The following is a 24,095-nucleotide window of genomic DNA, read 5'->3' on the forward strand; positions in this document are numbered from 1 at the left end:
TTTGATTATTATGTGACAAGGAGACCTTTTTTTTTTGGTCCAGTCTATTTGGTATTCTGTAGGCTTCTTGTACTTTCATTGGCATATCTTTCTTTAAGTTGGGAAAGTTTTCTTCTATGATTTTGTTGAATATGTTTTCTGGGCCTTTGAGTTGGATTTTTTCACCTTCTTCTATACCTATTGTTCTTAGGTTTGGTCTCTTCAAGGTATCCCATATTTCCTGAATATTTTGTGTTAGGGATTTGTTAGACTTAGGATTTTCTTTGGTTGATGAGTCTATTTCTCCTAGTGTATCTTCAACTTCTGAGATTCTCTCTTCCATCTCTTGTATTCTGTTGGTTATACTTGCATCTGTAGTTCCTGATCATTTATCCACTTTTCTATTTCCAGAATTCCCTCAGATTGTGCTTTCTTCATTGTCTCTATTTCAGTTTTTTGGTCTTGAACTGTTTCCTTGGAAGATTTGTTAATATCTTGTGTTTTTTGGTTTGTTTTTTTTCTTCCATGTCTTTAATGGATTTTCTCATATCCTCTTTTAGGCCCTCTATCATTTTCATGAAGATGTTTTGAAGGTCATTCTCTTCTGCTTCATTTGCATTCTGATGTTCAGGTCTTGCTGGTGTATGGTCCCTAGTCTCTGGTGGTGTCATATTGGTTTTTCTGTTGTTGAATGAGCTTTTATATTGTCTTCTTCCCATCCTTTCTTCCAATGGATGTAGCAGGAGTCTCTTCCTCTCCTGGAGGGTATGGGACCAAGGTTCCCTTCTGGTAGATGCAAACAGTTCCAATACTCTGATGTCAGTCCTCTTCTTGTGGATGGAGGCGGGACTGTTACTGGGGCCTTAGCAATCTCTGGGTGTTCTGGAGCCTGCCAGCCAAGTTCAGATCCGGTGATCAGACCCCTGGCACCAGGTGATCCCGAGCAGGGCAGGGGAACCCCAACCAGAAGCAGTCCCAGGAATTTTCTTAATTAATGATTAATGGGAGAGGACCCAGACTATTGTGGGTGGTGCCTGGAATAGTGGTACTAGGTTCTGTAAGAAAGCAGGCTGAGCAAGCCATGATGAACAAATCAGTAAGCAGCACCCCTCTACAGCTTCTGCACCAGCTCCAGCTTCCAGGTTCCTGCTCTATTTGAGTTCCTGTCCTGACTTCCTTTGATGAAAAGTGACATGGACGTGTAAGAAAAAAACATATATATATATATATATATATATATATATATATATATATGGAAAGGTATAGAGGGAGAAACAAGAGGTGAGAAATGATGGAAACATTATAAGCTCAAAAGATAAAAATATATATACATATTACTTTTTAAAAGGAATAAAGAAAAAAATATCCAGTTGTAATAGCGTTTGATGGTAGGATAAGCTAAAGAGGTGGGGGCACAAAGATCAGGAGTCAGAGCCAGCATGGGCTACACTTTTAAGAAGTTAGAGAGATGGACCAGTGGTCAAGGTCACTGACTGATCTTCCAGAAGACCCAAGTTCTATTTTTAGCACCAACATGGTGTCTACCAAGCATCTGTAACACCAGTTCCTGAGGGTCCAAGCCCACTTGTGGCTTCTGTTGCAGTGCATTTACATGGTGTATAGACATACATGAAAGCAAAATAACCTTAAACAGAAACATAAATCATTTTAAAAGTAGACACACTTCATTAGTTATTTTTCACCACTTGTTACCAGATTCAGAAAGGAAATTCACAGAAGCTGTGCAAAGTTCATAATGCTGAGAGACATTAAAAGACAGTTTTAGTAATGTAAGTTAGAATAGAAAGTGAATTAGGTACAATGTTTTGGAGTCACCAGGATAGGATAGATATGGATTATTTACTCTGAATTTATCAATTGATAATGGGCTAGACACTGTTGATATATTTATCGATAGCACATAGTGTATGTAGTTATTGTACTTATTGTATATATAGTTTTTCTTATTTTAGTTATAGCCTTTTTTTCTTTTAGACAAAAATGGGGAAATGTGCTGATATTGTGGGGGGGGGCTACTAAATAAAGCTTGACTGAAGGTCGGAGGGAAGGGATAGGCATTAATTAACCATAGAGGTCTAGAAGTCTGTAGAGATAAAAATAGATATGCTGAGGGGAGAGAGGAAGTGATAAGGTAGGGTGGAAAGAGGAGCTTGGTCTCTTTTGGGGCTGAGAGTCATAAAGGTAAAAACTCTAGTGGCTGCTGCTCTACCTCTGTGATCTGTCAGCTTTTGCCCCCTAATATCTGATTCCTTGTTCTTATTAATACCAATTAGAACTTATGCAATATTAATGACACTAACGAACATTTAAACTCGTGCAAAATTAAAGATATTAAAGAACACTAAAGGTCTGCAAGTTACCTTGGCAGTTTGAAGTCTGTAATTATGTGGATTCTGCAAAGACAGCTTCATACAAACTACAAGATTATTCTGTGGCTATATGGGAGTGCAATGTTATGATTCCTATCACAGAAGTCTATATAAATGATTTCTATTCCACTGGAAGTATATATAAATCTAACAATTAATTCCAAAGGAAAAGGAACTTCTGTGAGCTTCCTAAAGTATGGAAGGGTCTAGGTGTCCTACGAAGTGTAGGTGGGGCTAGGTGTCCACTCTTCCTAGAAATCCTGAGAAATCTGACTACAGCCATGTGAGGCAGGGTCAGCTAGGACTTACGTTGACTACATTTTCCCAAGCTCCTTTTCTCCTCAAAGTATAAATCATCCATTTTTATATTTTCTATTTTTCCTTCATAAGCTTGCTACTTTTCCTTACATATCAGCATAAGAGTGATCACTAATAATCCCACGACAGGGTCAATACAAGGTTTTTTGGTGGGGTGGACATGTCCTATGCCAAATCTATTCATGCAATACTCTTCAATTCAAGCTTAGGTAAATTTTTTTGGACACAGACAAATAGTAGCCGCATCTTTTGCATCGGAAAAGGGTCTGGAGGTCGATTACTGATACTCTTCCCTTCTGAGACTTGTGCATCCCCATGGTTCAAAAAGCACTCAACAGTATCTCCCATGTGCCCATTAAGATGGCCCCTTATCCTGCATAACAATGTCCAATCAAATTTTATTCTAAAGTCCCCAAGTCCTCCATATTCCTCCAAATAAAAGCATGGTCAGGCCACTCATAGTCATACTCAGCTCTCTGGTACCAACTTTACTTTTAGTCAGTGCTCTGTTACTATGACTGACATCATGATCATGGCAACTCTGATAAAATAAAGCATTTCATTGGAGCGTGCTTACATTTTGAGAGGTTTACTTCATTATCATTATGGCAGGGGACGTGGGGGCATGCAAACAGACATGGTGCTGGAGAACTAGATGAGAGTTCTTTTTTTCCTGGAGACAGGGTTTCTCCGTATTGCTTTGGAAGTTGTCCTGGAACTCACTCTGTAGACCAGGCTGGCCTCGAACTCACAGAGATTCGCCTGCCTCTGCCTCCTGAGTGCTGGGATTAAAGTTGCACCCACCAACGCCTGGCCCAAGATGAAAGTTCTTTACCAGGATCTGTAGACAGCAGGATGAGTGAAACACTGGGCCCAGCTTTGACTTTTGAAACCTTAAAGTGCCCCCATGACACACTTCCATTAATAAGATCACACCTCTTCATCATTTTCAAATAGGACCACTCCCAGATGACTAAGCATCAAATATATGGGCCCTTGGGGGAAATTCTTATTCAAACCACCACACACGGTGAGAAAGCTAAGACAATAGGAGCTTGAAGCAGCTGCCCATGTTCCATCCATAGTCGGGAAGCAGGAGACAGAAGAATTAGTCTTTTCAGGGTATTTTCTTCTTTGTAGCATGCAGGATCTCAGCCAAACAGATGCTTCCAACTACAATCAACATGTCTTCTGACCTCAATCAATTAATTTCTACAAAGGAATGTCCATAGGCTTGTCTATCACATGATTCTACGTCTCATTGTGTTAACAATTGAGAATTAAGCATTGCTTCTCCAACACTCATCTACAGGAAACACAAACACAATTTAAAAGCATCTTTTGAAAGATTTTAGTTTGCTGAGAGAAAAAGTTTCCCATAGGACTTGGCCCAGGACAAGGAAATTGGCCCCAACTTGAGGGCAGACATCAATCTTGATGTCCACTGGACATCAAGAAGAAAAAATGGCAAACTTTCTACAGTTCCGAGTGGCCGGCCTCAAGACGGTTCTTTTAATCTTGAGATTATTTTACAGGTAAAAGAAAAAATGTTCAATTCTGGACCCCATGGACACCCCAACCAGGTTTGTCTAAGATGGGGATGTCTAAGAAAATAAAAAAAAGAGCAAAAATAATAAAAATTTAAAGAGGGTCAAAAGAAAGTCGTAAAAATGTCAGAGAAGAATGTAAACTGTTTACTATGGGCTCTCATATCTATTTATAATAGTAATATGGGTTAAAAATTTTGACCACACCAGGTTAATTCTGTTTAAAAGTTTTATTTATATCCCCCCCCAAAATTAATTCTGTATACTTGTTAAAAAGTTCTATCTATGTTTCCTGGTATAAACATAAATTTTATTATAAGCCAAAAGCCAAAACAAAAAAAACAAAAATGGTTCAAATATTTTTACTTTCTAATTCTAACAGTAGCCAGTCATTTATGGACATAGCTCAGAATTTATCTCCGAGCTCTAATCATTAAATTTGGGTTATCAGGAATTCAAATGTCTTTTTAATAAAAATAATATTAAAACTGTTTCATGGTTAAATCTGTCAAAAAGTTAAAACTAGTAACACTGGGAATTGACAACATAAATTTAGTAGTCGCCCAGATGATAATGATTTTAAACACATCAAGGGTGCTTTATTTTTGATATTCTTACAAAAAGACATTAAAAGATTTTTAATTGTTCAAATTTATAAGGTTATAAGATATTTATGCTTCTGTTATATTGTTAATATTTATGCTTAAATCAGAAGCTAAAATTTAAGATCACAGTCATAAGTTCCATATGTTAATAAAAAAAATTACGCTGTTTATTTCTTATGGTACAGTAAGACAATGACCTAAGTTTAACAAAGGGCTTAAAATAACTTCTAAGCCCATGGGTCTCAATTCTTTGGAGTTTTAAAAACAAAACTCTTTTATAAGGGTAGCCTAAGACCACCTATATGTCAGATGTTTACATTGATTAAAGATAATCCTGACTAAATATTAAATCTTAATTTTATAAAAGCTGCTAACCTATTATAAGATATTAAAAAATACAAGTTACTAGCCATTCTTATAAATTAACAAGTTGCCAGATTTACCTAGGCAGACTTCTAATACTACAGAGATCTACAGAATATGACATTTAAAATATTAATGTTAACTAAAAAGTTTATAATATCAGACAGAAAATTCCAGATCCTGACAGGGACCCAAGGTCTCTAAAGAAGATCATGGGGCTCCATGGATTGTGACAACGCTGATAAATGAGCATGATGCTCAGATGCTACACCTGCTGCCAGGCAGGACCAGGCTCAGACTATGGACAGGCTACAGGACACTGGAGAATTGATTACACCACTTTTGCCTAGACAAAATAAGGTCAGTCTTTTCCATGTACCTCTTCCACAGAGAGAAAAAAATTCTCATTTTATAGACCTGGTGAAGATTTACTTCTGCCCCCAACACCATTGAGACTTGGATATGACTAGCTGTATATGGACTGGACCCTGTCATTTTTAATGGATTCTGAAACTATATGAAATTTGTCCTTCTCAGATCTCTGATAGTATTAATGGTTAAACTATAGCCAGCTTAATAGATCATTTAATAAAGTTCTGATAAGTTGATAAAACCAATTGCCTGCTGTTCAGTCACAAGCTCAAGGTTTTTGGGTTTACTTTGGTTGTCGTCTAAATGTAAACTTGAGAGGCTTTTCATCGGGCCAGGGGCACCTCAGTCCAATCTATGCCTGACTCGCTAGACAGAAGAGAAATGTGCAGGCTTCTAGCCCAAATCTATAGTTTTTGCTAGAACTCAAAGATATAAATATTTCTGCCATCCTACAAATACCCAATATCTGCTTTTTCTGCAATGTGGATTTCAATGCAGATTGATAATAATAAAATATCTAAAACTTCTATGTCCTATTATATAATAAAGTTCATATAGGCTTCAGAGGATCAAAAGTCATAAAGCTTGGATCCACTTCTCACAGATAAAAAAGTACTCCAGATAAGTACAACTTTTGTTATCCCATCTATTTGTTCCCGAGGATGGGATTTTCTCCCTTGTCCTTCTTGATCACTAAAAATATGGGCCGAAGAGTTCCAATAAGATATATAAGGTTTAACTTCTGTTCCCAGTTTAAACACGTCTCAACAGATTTCTACTTCTGGCAGACGAATATCAGTTGCTGACTACAGCCTGCTCCTAAAGACTGGGAGCCCTAGACTTGCTATGTATGTGAACCAGTCCAGCTGATATGGACACCCCCTATCTCTGCAACAGAGTTTGCCAACCAGAAGCTCCAGATGGATTCCCCATTGCCTAAATTCCCTTTTTTTTTTTTTTTTTTTTTTTTGCTTTTGACTAGCATTTCAGCTTTCTTGGGTCCCTAACTTCGTCCCAAAGTCAGCAGGAAATAGCATAGGAAAGAATATGTCACCCATTTTCCCTGGTTAAAATGCTAAGTCAAAAAGAATTCCCTTACATGGGGGAAACGCTTATCCATTACCCAAGCCCTAGTACTTACCCAGCAATATCAGGCTCTTAAAAAACAAGAAAGACCATAGGTTTTAGGATTAAAATCTCACCAAAAAAAAAAAAATGGGGGAATGAAAGATTTTAGTTTGCTGAGAGAAAAAGTTTCCCACAGGACTTGGCCCAGGACAAAGAAATTGGCCCCAACTTGAGGGCAGACAAACAATCCTTTTTGGATCACACCTGGCCAACAGACAATTGAGGACTTTTCAGGTTACATTCTGCGGTTTTTCCTTTGTAGAAAAGCAGGTCACACCTGGGTGACCACTCAAACATGAGATCATACTTTGTAATCAATCACTTTGTGCCCCTTGCCTGTATGCTGATCTGCGGGGGTTTTTTTGTTTTGTTTTTTTTCCTATATAAGGAGCTTACACCCCATGCTGGGGTGTGAAGCTTTCCCGATATTGCTGACACTCAAATGCACATTCGTTCAATAAACTCTCTTGTTTTTACAGCTCTTGGTCTGGTTTCTGAGTCTCGGGGGCTCCTCGGGACCCTGTGCCCCTTAGGGCACTGGGGTCTTTCACTTTGAAGTTTATTTTGAGTGTACCTACACATGTATGTCAATGTGTGGGCCCAAACATGGAGGTCAGAGGACAAACCTCAGAGGTAAGTCCCTCTTTCTACTATGGTGTGCTGGGGATACAAATAAGGGTTTGGGTCCTGTTAGAGATCAACTTTCCTCCTAAAACCATCATGCTAGCTTCAGCTACTTAACTTTAAATTATAACATTCCTTCCTTTTTTCTAAACCTTATACTAATTTCGTAAGTCAAACAGGATCCAATTAGAAAGATCCACAAAGTAATTTACAGTTCCAAGAGTTTAAAGGACCCCAGTGCATACGTCATGTGAGACTCAAGGCAAGCTCTTAACTGTGACCTCCTACAACATAGAAACAAGTGACTACTTCTACCACACACTGGCATAGAACCAACACTCTGCTTCTAAAACGGAAGAAATACAATATGGTGAGGGAGGATCAGCCCAACATACAGAAGGGCAAGCTCACAATTCGACAGCTCATTTTGACATCTGAAACTTATGCTGCACTGGAGTTGACCCCAAAGGATTTATGTTCCAGTTTCCCATTAAAGACACAGTCTGCTAGCTCAGAGAGTCAGAGAAAGCACCCAGCTGACCTTTCTCCTCAGCCAATATCCCAGAACACTCCCTCTGCCACTCTGCCTGAAAGACCCCCGAAGAGGTACTTTCGTAGAGGGAGACCCACACCCAGGAATCAGCGAGGCCACGAACTTGGATGCAAAAACAAGAGGCTTTATTGGAGACGCGGGTACCCGGGGCGACTTAGCTTCTGTGTGGCTAAGCGCCCCGAGCCAAGGGAAAGGGGTCCTTATATAGGGAAAAAGGCGCAAGCTAGGAGCAGGGATTCTATTGGATAATTCTAATGAGGCATTATACAGAGCTATTCCCATTGGTCAATGTATATGAGGCGCTATACAGGGTTATTCAAATGAGGCAAAGTACAGAGTTATTCAAATGAGGTGAAACATAGAGTCTTTCAAATGAGGCGAAATACAGAATCATTTCTATTGGATGGTTCAAATGAGACACAGAGCCATTCCAGATCAGCATATTCTCAAGGTCTGGTGTCTGGTACAGCAGACTCAATTCCCCCCCCTCCGCTTCCTGATGGCTGACCTTGGGGGCGGAGACCTTGGGACGGAGTGTTTCTCTTCGGGCGGGGGCTCAGGGGCAGGGCTCCAGGCCGGCTCACTTGGTGTTTGTTCTCGTGCCGGCCCACCTGGTGCTCGTTCTCGGGCCGGCCCACCTGGTGCTTGTTCTCGGGCCGGGCATGCGGCGGGTGGCGGGGGAAGGCCGCCGGGGGTGGGGATCGGGGAAGCCGCCAACAGGAGGAAGAGGAGACAAACTTGAGAAAGAAAGGGCTAAGGGGCAGGGGTCTTTCATGCCATCTCAAACTAGACTCCTCAAACTCAATGTCCCACCCTCCTGCTTCCTGTGCTTTTCTGCCTATCCTTTGGCTCTCTCTCTGTGTCTGGTTTAACCATATGCTCACTTCCTGTCACCTGGTTGCTTGTTCAGGCCTCTTGACCTATGGTTGACTTTGTTTAACACTGTTTACAGTATTCAAGGAGAAGAAAGCTCTTGGATTAAAGGTGTGTGCTAGGGCTGAGCCACATCACAACTACAAACAGGTTTTTCCAGTAAACAAGGTAATCTCAGGGTGCACAATGTGACCAAATACCCTGCTACAACTCTTCACCTTCACTAAATGTTTCATGATCTAAGAAGTGTTATGAGGTAAACAGTGACTGCCGGAGTCATGAGTAGAAGGTTTCTATATAATATAAATTTGATGGGGGAAGTACTTCTGTGTATGTTTATCTTATTGATTGTTAAATAAAATACTGTTTAGCCAATGAAACAGCAAATTAGGCAAAACTAGGAGTCAAAGAGGATTCTGGGAAATGTAGTAGAGAAGTGATGATCCAGGCAGGAAGTGACATGGCAAGGAGACTCATATCTAAGCGAGGAAACAGGAAGGGCTCTCTTTTCCCCTCTGCTACTGCTCCAGGGGCACGATGTGATCCACCAGCAAGTAGGGATGCCATAAAATAAGTCTTATAAAATATATAGGTTTATGATAGTTAAGACTGAGCTAACAGATGAGAATCCTAGTCATTGGCCAAGCAGCATTGTACCTAATACAAGTTTCTGTGTATTCATTTGGGTCACATACACACTCAGGTGGGCGGCTGGCGTAAAGCGCACATGTGGCAGTGGGGCTTGGCGGCTTTTGGCGGAAAGATTTATTGTAACATAAATTCACTAGGAGTTAATCAGTTACTACTTTGTTGAGCATGGCTAGGCTTCTAATATGTGTTTGTGAGTACACATGTCTGTTTGTGTATGTGAGTGTGTGCACATGTGTTTGTGTATTGAGTTATGCACATGTGTGTTTGTGTGTGCACATGTGTGTTTGTGTGAGTGTGTGAACATGTGTGTTTGTGTATGGGAGTGTGTGCACATGTGTGTTTGTGTATAGAGTGTGTTTTTTGTGAGTGTGTGCACATGTGTGTCTGTGTCTGTTACATGGAAACATGACTGGGAAGCTGCTGAGTCACATGAGAAGTTGATCTTAGATGTGCAGCATCCGTTCACAACAGTTCTGTCCTCTCCATTTCTTCCTAGTGGAATTTGTCTGTTTAAAGAGGAAACGGCAGAGCTACCATATGCAAGTACAAACTGAACATGCGCAGTCTAAGAGAGACAGCCCACTTAGCAGTGTTATAGGAATCTAACAGATCTAATAATGTTATAATCTGACATTATAATGCTAACATCTAGGGTTAGCATTATAATGAATCGTTGCTTTTCTCTATCTAGGGTAAACAATAGAATAGAATAGTTGTTTCTAGATGTACTTTCACCTTGAAGAAATTATTGTGGAAAACAGTGATTCTTTTCTGTGATTCATAGAATTTCATACGCTTTCTGAGAGAGATTTATTAACTTTGCATGACTTTGGTCACAAGATTCCTCTGGCACGCCTGAAGCTCTTGGATTACTGGGTACTGCAAACAGTAAACTATATGGAACAAAGTAGCAGGACTGTGATGACAATATCAACCTAAGTAGCAGGGGTCTGTGCTTCCCACCTAGAGACACGCAGATTAGATCAAGGACTTTAGTAAAAGGAAGTGTTTGCCCAACATACAACTTTGTGTAACAATCATTAAATATAACTTTAAATGGTATTTCAAGGATTAATCCTTAGAAGCTAGACCTTCCTGCTGCCACACAGGACTAAAAATTCATATTGGAGTGACCCATCCTTCCACCTACCGATGCAACAATGAACACACAAATGGTTGGACGTAAGACGCAGGCATAGTTATAGAAAAGACTAACCAGAGCTGGATTATTTGGCCAAATATGTTGCTTAGACCATGTTGACATTTTAACTTTATTGCCTATAACAATATTTTAATACATTGATCATTCAATTTCTTGCCATGGAGGCATTTTGCATTACAGGTGATGTTTGGCCAACTCAGTCTACTCTTACAAGCTAAAATTCAGTAATTAAGAGAATCTAATGCTCTTGCAGGGGATGTGAGTTCATTTTCCAATGTGCATGTGGTGGCTCACAAGCACAAGTAGCAGCAATTCTAGAGGATCAGAATCCCTCCTCTGACATCCTCAGGATCATGTGCAAAAGATGGGCATCAGGACACACATAAACACACAAACACACACACACATATATACACACATACCTAAAACTGGTATAATGATGATAGAAAATATATAATTAAAAATTTTAAGCTGGGCATGGTGCTACACACCTTGAATCCCAGTACTAAGGATGCTGATGGAGCCAGATGACTGAAGTGGAAGTCAGCCTGGTCTATCACTGAGTTCCAGGAAAGGCAGAGATATGCACAGACACTGTGATGAAAATAAAACTTAAATCTCAGGTCTTACCTTTAGGGGGAAAATGATATTTGAAGGTAATATTGTTTTCTCACTATTTACATTTATATACAAAAACAAATGGTTAAACACCTGCCAGTTGTCATGTAAAAAGGCATATCCTTTCCTCAGTGATGCAAAAATCTAGTGAAATAGACTCTTTGCTGGTGCACTTCTCATAGATCTGCTCCTTGAAACATTTGTTCAATGTTTCTTCAGCCTATTCCACAACCAAATGGCACTGTGCAATGATATAGAGGTAGGAGGATAGGGAAAGGATACATGTTCCATAGGGAAGGGAGAACATGCTCTCATATGTACAAAGACTTGATAAATAGACACTACTTGATTAGAATCAGGATCATGACAGCCTCAGCCACAATGGTGGTTTTTAGACTCCATACAGGAGCAGCTGCTCAAAGAGGAGGACTTGACTAATGTGAAGTTTGAGACCAGTGAGGAGGTGAGTGTGACTCTCACTTTCCACACCATGGGAATGAGGCAGAATCATCTGTGAGCATCTTTGACTATGGTTTTGAGAAACATTCAGCAATCCAGCAATATACTACCAAGGAGATAATTAAAGGGAGAGATGTCACTGCACAGTCTCAGTCTGGCACAGGCAAGGCGGCCACTTTCATTAGTTCAGTCCTCCACTGCTTAGATAACCAGGCTTGAGAAACACCAGCTTTTATCCTCAATCCAACAAGAGAGTCAGCTGTAGAGATTCAAAAGGGGCTTGTTCTGGGGGACTACAAGAATGTGCATTTGAATGCCTCAATTGTGGGGAACAATGCTGGAACGATCTGCAGTGGCTGGACTATGGGCAGCATGTTGTGGCAGGCACACTGGGACATGTCATTCAGATGATTCTGTGTAGTTTAAGCACATGGCTATCAAGATGTTGGTTTTGGATGAGGCTGATGAATTGTTGAACAAAGATTTCAGGAAGGAAATCTATGATGTATACATGTGCCTGCCACCAGTCACACAGGCCATTCTCATCAGTGCCACATGGCCTCAGGAGGTCCTGGAGAAGACCAATAAGTTCATGACTGACCCCATACACTTCTTGGTGAGTGTGATGAACTGTGTAAGGCATTGGACGTTTCTTGTGGCAATGGAAAGGGAGTAACAGAAATTTGATATTGTGTAGTCTCTATGACAGGCTGACCCAACTGTCATCTGCAACACCAAGAGGAAGTTTGACTGTTGACAGACAAAATGAGACAAGCAATTTCCCTGTGCTGTCCATGCTTGGACATGCCACAGAAGGAGACCCAGACCATCATGAAGGAGTACCAGTACCAGCTGGTGGCCATTTCCATAGACTTCTGGGCACAGTGTCAGATATCCCGCAGGTGGTCGTCATCACTATGACCTGCCGAACAACAGAGATCTGCAGTTTGTCCATGCTGTCCGACTTTCAGAACCATGTCTGTCAGCAGCTGTGTTTTGCTCATCAGCATTCAAAAACCTCAAATCGACACAATAACACAGAGAATCCAGACCTTCTGTGTATTAACCATCTCTATGTGGCTTATTCTTTTTTATTATTTCACTTATGTCTTTAAAGACTTTATTATTTTTAACTATTTATTTGTTTCTAAGACTGTCTATGCACATTTTTTTTTCATTTTCTTAAGCTTACACACATTGTAAACACACTGGAACCTGTTTAGAGGGTTTTCCACCTGGACATCTTTAACTGCCTATCTCTAGCCTTTTTTTTTTAAATCATGTGAGTAAATTCCAAATTGCTAAGATACAGCTGTGTCCTCCGAGGAACTCTATATGCTGGCTCTGCCTGCTTCTAGGTTTGTGAGGGCTAGGCCTAAAGTTCATGACCCAACTGGAGATGTGTGACCAGGAATTGCATTCAACCTTCCTGGCTGTTGGAAGCCAGTACTGATAATTAAAATATCTGGTGGTAGTGGGTAAGTCTGCCATTTCTATTTAGTGCTGTGTGCTGACCCAATATTTCATTAAGAATGATTAGAATCCTGGCAGTTGGTAGCACATGTATGATGCACTGCCATCATCCAGTGATCTAGATTCTCCTACATCAACTAGCATAAATAAATGTCCCACAGACATGTCCATGGGCCAATCAGATCAAGGAATCTACACAACTGAGATTTACACATAGTGCTAGGCTGTGTGAACTTGAGAGTAGAAAAAACAAGGATATCAGCATTTCCATTATTTCCTCTCAATAAATATTCTTTGTTGTTAGTGAAGATTAGAATATTATTAAGGGTTTTCTCATAATTTGGGTATGTGGAGTTTGGTGTTGCTAAAGAATAGAAATGTTATTGAAGGCTTTTCTGCAATATTTGAGTGTACAGAGTTTCTCACTACTATGAAGTCTCAGAGGATACTTCCCATGTGAAAGAGGGGAAAAGCCTTGCCATCATCTTAGCCTTTTTTCATGTACCTTACCAGTGTGAACCTATGCTGCAGATACAGGTATGAGGAATAGCTAAACAACTGGTCATACTCTACATTTTCAGAGACTCTCTAATGTGACTTCCTTGATGCTCAACAAGGGATGAATGATAAAGAAAAATTTTCTCAATGCTCTGCACATTTCTAGGGTTGTTGCTTAGTATGAACACCTTTCTTTGTTTAATGCAGCAGTTCTAAACATATGGGTCATGTCACCTTGGAGTTCAAATGACCTTTTCACAGGGGTCACCTAAGACCATTGAATACAAAGATATTTACATCATGATTCATAACAGTAGCAAACTGTTAGGTTGGAAGTAGCAAGGAAAACAATTTTATGGCTGGGCTCAGCACAGCATGAGGAACTGTATTAAAGGTATCAGCATTAGGAAGGCTGAGGAGCACTGGTTGAAGGTACGAGGGCTCCTTGAAAGCATTGCCACACCATCCACAGTTGTGTTGTTTCCCTCTGGGATGAATTCTAAGAAAGGCAGGAAATGTTGATTGAGTACTCAAGGACCTCACCAGACCCTTCACATGTGTATGGCTTCCTTGTACTATGGATTCTTTAGTGCTGGGTAATACGGTCTGAATGACCCAAAGGCTTTACCACATTGTCCCTATTTGTAGGGCTTCTATTCAGAATACTTTTTGATATCTTGTAAAGAAGTAAAAAGCATAAAACATTTTATGAAATTTTTAACATTAGTAGTATTTCACTGAAGTTTGAACTGCCTTGGGATGAGAAACACTAGAAATGTATTAAAGGGCTTTTATCATTTTTGACACTAGTGGCATTTCTCTCCAGTATGAATTATCAAGTGTTTCAAAAGGTGTTACTAACTGCAAAAGACCTTGGCGCATTCTTCACAGGGCTTCTCTCTCAAATGATCTCTTAGTTGTTGTTTAAGACCAGAACACTGGTGAAAGGCCTTCCCATTCTCCAACTAGTAATGTTTCTCTCCAATGTGACTAGTCTGGTGGATAGAATGTGCTGTGTAAGTTCTAAAGTCTTTACCACATTCTTTATACTTGTATGGTTTCTCTCCAGAAAGAATTCTTGGATGTTCTTTAAGGTTCTGGTACAGATGATCAGTTTGCCATATTCTTCACATTTGTAAGGTTACTCCGCAGCGTGAGTTAATTCGTGGTGATTGAGTTGTGACTTTCTATAGAAGGCTTTTCCACACTCCTCACACTTGTGGGTTTTCTTTCCAGAATGGATTATCATGTGATCAGAAAGATTCCGAGAAACTCTAAAGACCCTGCCACACACTTCACACTTGTAAGGCTTCTCTCCTGTATGAATTCTCTTGTGTTCTGAAAGTAATGATGGAATTCGGAAAGCTTTGCCACATTCCTCACACTTGTAGTGTTTCTCTCCTGTATGAATTCTCTTGTGTACAGAAAGTCCCGATGGACTATTGAAGGCTTTGCCACATACTTCACAATTGTAAGGTTTCTCTCCCGTATGAATATTCTTGTGTATGGAAAGTCCTGATGAACTATTGAAGGCCTTGCCACATACTTCACACTTATAAGGCTTTTCTCCTGTGTGAATCTTCTTGTGTACCGAAAGTCCATATGTACTATTGAAGGCCTTGCCACATTCGTCACACTTGTGGGGCTTCTCTCCTGTATGGATTCTCTTGTGTTTAGAAAGTTTTGATGGAATATAGAAGGCCTTGCCACATACTTCACACTTGCAGGGTTTCTCTCCTCTGTGAACCCTCTTGTGTACAGAAAGAGTTGAGAGACGATTGAAGAGCTTCCCACATATTTCACACTTGTAGGGTTTCTCTTCTGCATGAATTTTCTTGTGTTCAGTAAGTCGTGATGGAAAATAGAAGGCCTTGCCACATACTTCACATTTGTTTGGCTTTTCTCCTGTATGAATGCTCTTGTGTGCAGACAGTAGTGATGGACAACTGAAGGCCTTGCCACATGTTTTACACTTGTAGGGTTTCTCTCCTGTATGGACTCTTTGGTGTTTAGAAAGTAATGATGGAGCATTGAAGGCCTTGCCACATTCTTCACACTTATAGGGCTTCTTTTTTAAATTAATATTCTGGTTGTTACTGGGTTGTGGGTTGCAAGAAATGGTTACGCCACTCTCTTTGCCTGTGGAGTGTTTTCTTCCTGGTGAACAAAGGTTGAGAAGTAAGTGAGAACTGAGCTAAATTCTCTATATTTATGTTTATTTTTTAAATAGGAATCATTTCCTCATACCTGCATTTTTAAATATAAATAATTTTACATTCAGATTTCTAAATTTGTATTCAGTGGAGCCTCATTAAAAACACCATGACAGGTGGAAATTATGTAATTTTCAGTGGAAGACAAAGGCCATGACAACATAGACCATAGAATCAAAGCAATATTAATCAAAGTGAAACATGTAAGGAAGGCACAACATCAACAATTGGGAAAACAAGACTATTGTGCTATTGTAAATGAGCTGCTTAAAGAAATATAGAGAACACAAAGTATTAAAGTAGTGAAAGTTGGAAGACACATATTTTCAGAATATATATCTCCTAACAATGGACTTCTAGTTTTAGAAGGTATAAAAATTATGCTGCATAACAAGACTGTCCATAACAATATTAAATAATTCATTTCATGGATTTGAGATAGTAGGGTCTATACTCACTTAATGAATAAATATCCACTGATTAACTTATGAAAAAGAAATCATGATTACCTAGAAATTACAGAACTGAGGCAGTCACTGTAAACACAAGCTGACCTAATGGGAGAAGAACAAAGCCTAAGAGAATCCATGCATCATCACACCCTCTTCTCACAGCAAAAGATAGAAAAGGAAACCCTTAAAAACTGATTTCATCAGAACATTGTGAGGCAATGTTCATGACAAAGCCTGGCTTCCTGTTGGATCTCAGGTCTCCCACTCTATTCTTATCCCCCCATTTCTACACACCTGTTTGCATGGCAGCTGATGCTTGTCTCTTCGTATCTGAAGGCCCTTGACTTTGCTCCAGAAATGTGACTAGGAATGGCTTAGAAGAAGCAAGACCTATTTATGGGAAAAGAGAACACCACTATTAGTGTGATCTCCTGGAGACCTCATGTCCTCTCTAGGACTGTCTGTACAAGGAATGAGAAGAGACAATCAAGGATTGTAGAGGATTAGTTCTTCAGGTATTTCCTGGAGGAGACAGCAGAATGATTAGGAAAATTTAGGATTTGCAGGTCCTGACCTTCGTGTCCCTCACCTAGAAGGAAAAATATTAAAACTGAAGAGTGTGACATTCTTTTTAACTTGTATGCTTCCCATTCACACCACTTACTTTATAACATTACACAAACATAACGGATACTTCTGAAGGGAAGGGGAGGTTATGAACAGAGAAACAAACAACATCATTCGAAGATGTATGAATACTCTCCTTAATTTTCCTTAAGAATTGCCCAAGAAATTTCATTGTTGGAAGTATAAGCCCCGATGAGATATTGTACGAAGATAGTTCATCATAGAAATGTTCCTGACCCATGCTGTAGGATATATTGTACATTAAGGTGTGTTGCTTTTGTTTATGCTCGGGAACATTTGTTCAATAATGCAAAGATGTGAAAGATTAAATAAAATTCACCTGTGCTCTGGAGGCTGAATCTGCAACTGGCTGACAGGCAGTGGTAGGGAGGAGCCAGGAGAAGGAATGGTTTTTAAGTAGGGGTGAGGAGAGGAAGTGGGGCATTCTGAGAGACAACAGAAGGAGAGAAGGTGAGCTACTTGCTATTCAGCCTCTCTGAGGAGCAGAATTCCACCTCAATCTCTGAACCTTCAGTTCTTTAGAGGGGCAGAGATTTAGACAAATTCCCTTCCTAGCTGTGAAAGAGTCCAGTGCCTGAGGGAACAGAATTCCCTCAGGCTTCTGCTCTTGTGTCCTAACAGCTGCTGGTAGCAGAGGAGTTGCACTTCCTGATTAGGACAGCCATGGTTTTAAAGGCAGCCACAATTTAAAAAAGAACAACTCACCCAGGAACACGAGGTTGCTGTAATTCTCCAACATCACATCCTTGTACAGATCCCATTGATCCGGGCCCAGGCATTCACGCTCCTCTGCAGAGAAATCAATGGCCACATCCCTGAATGACAGCATTTCCTGAAATAAAGAAAAAAGAATGAAGTCAATACATTATGCTAATTAAAACTGCCAATAAAAACATAAATACCAAGAGGCATGTGTTTCTGGATATTAATGCAAAGGTGACCCAGAGTAAGAGGATGCCTACAAGCACTTCTGATATAGGAAGTCAATATACCTAACATAAGTCTCATGTAGTTCCTTAATGTAGCATAGGACTCATGATTAAGGAAATCGAATGGCAGAAGGTCCTAGAAACTCCCGTGGATATTATATATACATTTAACAACCATAAATGGAGAGCAAGTGTATCTACAGAAGAGTATGTTGAGGCTGGAGAGATGGCTCAGTAGTAAACAGCACTGGCTGCTCTCCCAAAGGACCTGGGCTTCATTCCCAGAAGCCACATAGCTGCTCACAAATGTCTGTAATTCCAGTTCCAGAGGATCAGACAGTCTCTCAGACGTGGACACTGGCAAAACAACCATGCACACTACATGAACAAATAAATAATACAATTTTGAAATGAATGTAGGTTCTCACAGTAGAGAGCGATGGTGATGATGATGATACTTCTCACCTCAGTATGAACCATCACGAATGATAAACACAATGAAGATGCAGATCTGATCCAGCAACTCTGGGCTGAGGCCTGGCTTCCTGAGCATGTACAATGTGATGCAAATGACAGTGCGACAGGGGACATGAGTTTCAGCCACCAAGGGGCACAACAATAAATGAAGAGCTTGTGGACAATATGGAATCACAAGTACTTTAACAAATTTGGGATTTGGAAATTTAGCAATAAGTTTAGTCACTGTGGGGACTTAACACTGACTCAAGACTCTCTCAGAGGCCCTGGTGAAAGGACAAAGGAAATGATAAAGAAAACATTAGAGGAACCAGAAATGTTAAAATGCAGGACTGTTTTCAAGTGAAGGAAATGACCCATGTCTGTTCACTAGGAAGCTGGAGTGGGTGTTGTCTAACAACCTGGTGATCTTCTGCTAGTCTCTGGATCCCACTGCACCTGAATCTCACCCCACCCCAAATCCTGAGCATTGTTCAGGCCCTCATTCTGAGCTTTGTCTCTCAGTGAATAAAACCCATCCTTATGAAAATGGTCCTATGAAATTTTCATCCTCAGTCAATAAAACCCATGCTTGTGCTTACTACAAATCCACCCTGTCACTTCATCAACCTTTGGATTAAGATGATCGGTGGTGGTGGTGGTGGTGGTGGTGGTGGGGTTGGTGGTGGTGGTGGTGGTGGGTGGTGGGTGGTGGTGGTGGGTGGTGGTGGTGGTGGTGGTAGTGGTGGTGGTGGTGGTGGTGGTGTGGTGGTGGTGGTGGTGGTGGTGGTGGTGGTAAGCACTCTCGAGATACTTGGAGGTACCGCAGCGACCTGGAGACAGAGAACCTTCCTGCTTCCTGTTATTGTGGCTACTGTGTTGTGGGGAGCATCCCCTATCCGAGGCCTTATTTGAGCGACCTCGGAGACAATGCCAGCATGGACTTTGCAGACCTCCCAACTCTATTTGGGTCTGCCCTGAGCGAGGTGGTACTCCAGAGGTTCCTTGAGGAGGCCCACACAGAAAATACCTATAGTCCCATTGCCCCACCACCCTCAGCTCCAGTCTTTATTGCACTGCTTCGAAGATTCGACTGCAACTTTGACCTCAAGGTCTCAAATGCTCAGAAAGCTGGGTATGGTGCAGCTGTGGTCCACAATGTGCATTCCAATGAGCTTCTGAACATGGTGTGGAAAAGTGAGGAAATCCAACAGCAGATCTGGATCCCATCTGTGTTTATTGGAGAGAGAAGTGCAGGGTACCTACCAGCCCTTTTTGTCTATGAGAAGGGGGCCCCAGTGCTTCTGGTTCCAGACAATAGCTTCCCCTTGGACTATTATCTCATTCCTTTCACTGGCATAGTAGGACTGCCGGTTTTGGCCATGGGAGCTGCACTGGAATAGTTCGTTGTATCCAGCACCGCAAACGGCTCCAGCAGAACCGACTTACCAAAGAACAACTGAAACAGATTCTTACCCATGAGTATCAAAAGGGAGATCAATATGATGTCTGTGCCATTTGTCTGAATGAGTATGAGGATGGGGACAAGCTTCAGGTACTTCCTTATGCACATGCCTATCACAGCCGCTGTGTCGACCCCTGGCTCACTCAGACCTGGAAGACTTGCCCCATCTGCAAACAGCCTGTCCATCGGGTCCGATGAGGAGCAGGAGGAAGAAACTCAAGGGCAAGTGGAAGGTGACGGGGAAGGGGAGCCAAGGGACCAACCTGCTTCAGAGTGGACCCCACTCCTGGGCTCTAGCCCTACTCTTCGCACCTCTTTTGGGTCCCTAGCCCCAGCACCCCTGGTCTTTCCTTGGCCCTCCACAGACCCCCACACCTTCTCCTTCATCTGCTGCCCTCCCTGGCCTGAAACTTCCCATACTCCAGCACTTCTGGTGATCTGTCTGCATAAACTCTTCCTCCAGTCTAATAAGCTGAGGGATAGGGAACATTTCCAAGTTCTCGAACTTGGCCTCATCCTTTCGAGGTGGCTGGGAGCCATAGAGACATGGTCTTCACTTCTTGGGTTAATAAAATTGTTTTTTTTTGTGGGGAAAAAAAAGAGAGAGAGAGAGAGAGACTAACCCCACCCCCTGACAATAGTCAGTGCGCTCGCACACAGGGAAGTGCTCTGCCATCACCACTTGTCAAGTATTACAGATCTGCCTGAGGATTCTGCACATGCGGAACCTCAGTGTGCATGCGCGGTCTTCCCTTTAAAAGTCCCCACTTCCTCCCGTTGTTCTCTTCTCTCTGGCAACCAACCACAGCGGTCAGCCATTAACTCTGTCTCTCCTCTCTGTCCTGCTCTGTTCTTCTATTTCTCTTGCTAGCTCTCCCATGATATAATAAACTGTCGTTAATGTATCTCTATAGTCTCGTGTCTCATCTTGCGCCTCTTTTTTCTTCTAATTTAAGCAGAAATCTAACAACCAGGCCAGAAGAGGACATCAGATTTTATTATAGATGGCTGGGAGCCACCATGTGAGTTGCTGGGAACTGAACTCAGGACCTCATGAGGAGCAAAACATGCCCTTAATCTGAGCCATCTCTCCAGCCCAAATGAAGATCAGAAACTGAATTCTTTCCTTTTTATTTTATTTTATTTATTTTATTGAGACAGGGTTTCACTGTATAGCCTTGGGTGTCCTGGATAAAATTCTAATCTTCTAAAAGCTACTATCTTTTTGTACATTGTGAAAGATAACTAAGCCATACAAGGTAATGGTCAGTCACTTTACAAATGATTCAATTCTTCAATGTGCTCTCAACTATGTTTGTAGTCAAGCTTAGCACAAGCACAATTCAATTACAAAAACAGGCTTTAGTCTTCTAACATGTTTGCATATGGAGAATAAGTAGGTGGAAATTAAGTCTGTTTAAAATCAGGTATACTTAATAGATGGTCCTCAAAATCCTTAGAGATAAATTGAATATGTCCTTTAAAATATTTAGTGAGCGACACAGAGGCCATCTGCATTATACTTCCTGCTCTGATTTATCCTTCTCAGATCTCTGGTGTTGGTGGAAAAGTGTAGCTTTATCAGTTTAAAAGCAACATTAACAATTTTTTTTAAAATGATCATTTCTTCAATTGCTACAATATAATTAAAATTTATGATCTTACACAGCACAAAACAATAACAATGTACTTGAACTTAAGATGGATTTTTAAAAAATATTGAGTAAAAAATTAGAATAAAAAAAAAAGGATTTCCTCTGGGCAGTATGATGTCTAAGAAATGCAAAGATATTTTGATGTTTTTCAAATTTCCTTAGAGGCCAAAAAGGTTAAACAGAAATTACAAGTATTAAAAGATAAATTATCTTAAAATTTTCACCAACAATTATTTTTGGTACAGCCTGGGAATCTGTCCCACCAGACTGACTGAAGAATGTAGGAAAAACTAAAGCTTCCCAGCTGGGTTTCCCTCCATGGAACTGTTATGCATTGAGATTGTTCACATTTTTGTATCATTTACAGTACCAGCTGGATATATACTTTAAAGTTTACTTCAAAATAATAAAATTTATTATTTTCTGCTTCAAAATTTTCTATGGTTATTTCACAGCATCTTCTAAGTATCCTGTTACCTAATAGGGAAGTCTTCCTGAGCTCAAAATTGAAATTGTCCTAAATTTTAAAGATCCCAAATCTTAAATTAATAAAGCTTTACATATTAACTTCTAAAAATTGAGTGACAACAGTTAATTTAATAGACTTTGCTTGTTTTTTAGTTTAGTGCTTGCTAAACTGTCTTATAAATGATCAGACACTGGCAAGGGGGGTGATTAAAGGAAGCTCACAAAAATCTATCCTGTATTAAAGGAATTATTTTCTATAGTTTGAAGGGATTATATTTCATTCCAAGCTTCTCATGCACAACTAGTAATGAACAGACATTAGCTTGACAACTGAAACTATGTCTGACCTTCTCTGCTGTCAGTTTTGCAGAGATCTGTGATAAAATTCACTAGAGGCACATACAGCACCACTCACTGACTAGTCAGCTACAGAACACAGCACCAAACAGCACAGAGCTTTGGGAGCTCCAGTAAAGTAACCATTATATCATACCTGGAACTTGACTTTGTCAAAGAACGCTATGTATGTCCTTCCTAGGACTCTCAGTATAACCAAATATTAATAATGGTCTTGCTTATTCTGGCAAATAATTTAAGGAATACTAATATTAATCATATTACTAAACCCTCATAACATACAAGCTAATGCTCTTATGAAACACCATCAAACATTTAATTGGCAAAAAAAATTAAAGGGGGATAGAAGGCTACACTCACCTATACTCTACATAGTGTGTAATATCTAGTTATGCTGGCATTAAATTTTAAAAATATGCACGTTAAAGAAAAATTCTTTTTCTTCCTCCCTTAAAGCATTTTTCCTAAAGGAGATACAACCTGATCCATGCTGGTACATTCTTCAAATCAACATATGCTAATACTTCTTTCATGCAATTGTTTCCAGTCTCTGATATTGAATGTGAAATATATTCCAAAATTCAGAATAGCAGTGATATTGAAACACAAAAATGACCGTGTTATAATACAACATGGAAGAAAATTGTAAAGTTATTTCAGGTATATCAATAGGCACAGAAATGTCCACAGAATAGTGGACTCTGGGTAGATTAGCACAAGTGTCCCATTTTTGTCTCATCTCAGGCCTGATAAAGAACTGAATTCTCACTTGCCTCCCCCAGAGAGCCAATAGGAAGGGCATGATACCTGGAATGGTGGGGTCCAGCCATTGAGAAGAAGCTGTAGTCCAGAGATAGGTTTCTATACTATGTTAGTAAGGTCCTTGAAATTCTAGCTGGAGGGACTGTGAAATTCCTAAAGCCCAAGTCAATAATAATAATGAGGCTTATGAATAGGGAACATGAACTGGATAAAAACAAAAAACACACACAACAATTCTACAAATATGTTCTGAACACAACACCTGGGTTAATGGTCTGACTGAGAATTCAGTAACCATCAAAAAAGTCAAAATAATAATTCCATATATATGTAGCATGGATTCTTATTGTTCTTAATAATAAAAACCCAGCACTAATAGTGAAAAATCAGAGAAACAGAGCAGCCTATTCCTAGAGGGTTCTCACCTCTATCAATGCTCAGATTATATGGGAGATCCTGTCTCCAGGAATACTTAGGCTGAGTGTATCCAGTCTCTACAAAACCTGAGACTGAATGCTGAGCTCTTGTCTCCTCCTGCCTTATATTCCTCTCTCTGCCCAGCCACGTCACTTACCTCTTCAGTGCTGGAATTAAAGATATGAGCCCCCATTACCTGGCTCTATTTCTCTTTTATACTGATTCAATCTCATGTAGCCCAGGGTGGACTTGAACTTCTGATCTTCCTGATATTGCTGCTTCTTCTTCCCAAGTACTGGAATGAAAGGCAGTGACCTCCAAGTACTGGTATTAAAGTTATGTGCCACCACTACTTGGCCCTTAGTGGCTTAACTCTATACTCAGATCTTGAGGCAAGCTTTATTTGTTAGATCACAAACAAAATGTCACCACACATACAATAAAGAATATTAGAAATACACCATGAAAAGCTCAAGGTTGAGGCTGAAAATTTCACAGTGATGGAAAGCAATAAACATCCAACATCGCATGCTAAGGCATAAGAAAGCCGTGACAAACACAAAAGATGGAAAAATTTACAAGAGCATGAACAAAACATGAAAGAACACTCAAAGTCTACAGGTAAGCTTGGAACAAAAAGAACCTTCAGCAAAACCTGAT

At 40.3% G+C, this 24,095-nt stretch overlaps 1 protein-coding gene and 2 pseudogenes across 1 annotated transcript in view; 2 read left to right on the plus strand and 1 right to left on the minus strand.

Moving 5' to 3' along the window:
* Positions 1-10,644: 10,644 nt before the first annotated feature.
* The window catches only part of LOC100752174 (zinc finger protein 728), a 39,367-nt gene continuing 25,916 nt past the window's right edge, over positions 10,645-24,095 (minus strand). Inside the window, 3 exon segments of the mRNA XM_035438795.1 lie at positions 10,645-15,770; positions 16,573-16,668; positions 17,632-17,758. Of these exon segments, the coding sequence (XP_035294686.1) occupies positions 14,527-15,770; positions 16,573-16,668; positions 17,632-17,758 (1,467 nt within the window). The 3' untranslated portion in view covers positions 10,645-14,526.
* On the plus strand, positions 11,551-12,712 carry LOC113833944 (annotated as a pseudogene).
* LOC118238316 lies at positions 19,187-22,871 on the plus strand (annotated as a pseudogene).

The sequence above is a fragment of the Cricetulus griseus genome, chromosome 2 (assembly GCF_003668045.3).
Source record: "Cricetulus griseus strain 17A/GY chromosome 2, alternate assembly CriGri-PICRH-1.0, whole genome shotgun sequence".
Taxonomy (NCBI): domain Eukaryota; kingdom Metazoa; phylum Chordata; class Mammalia; order Rodentia; family Cricetidae; genus Cricetulus; species Cricetulus griseus.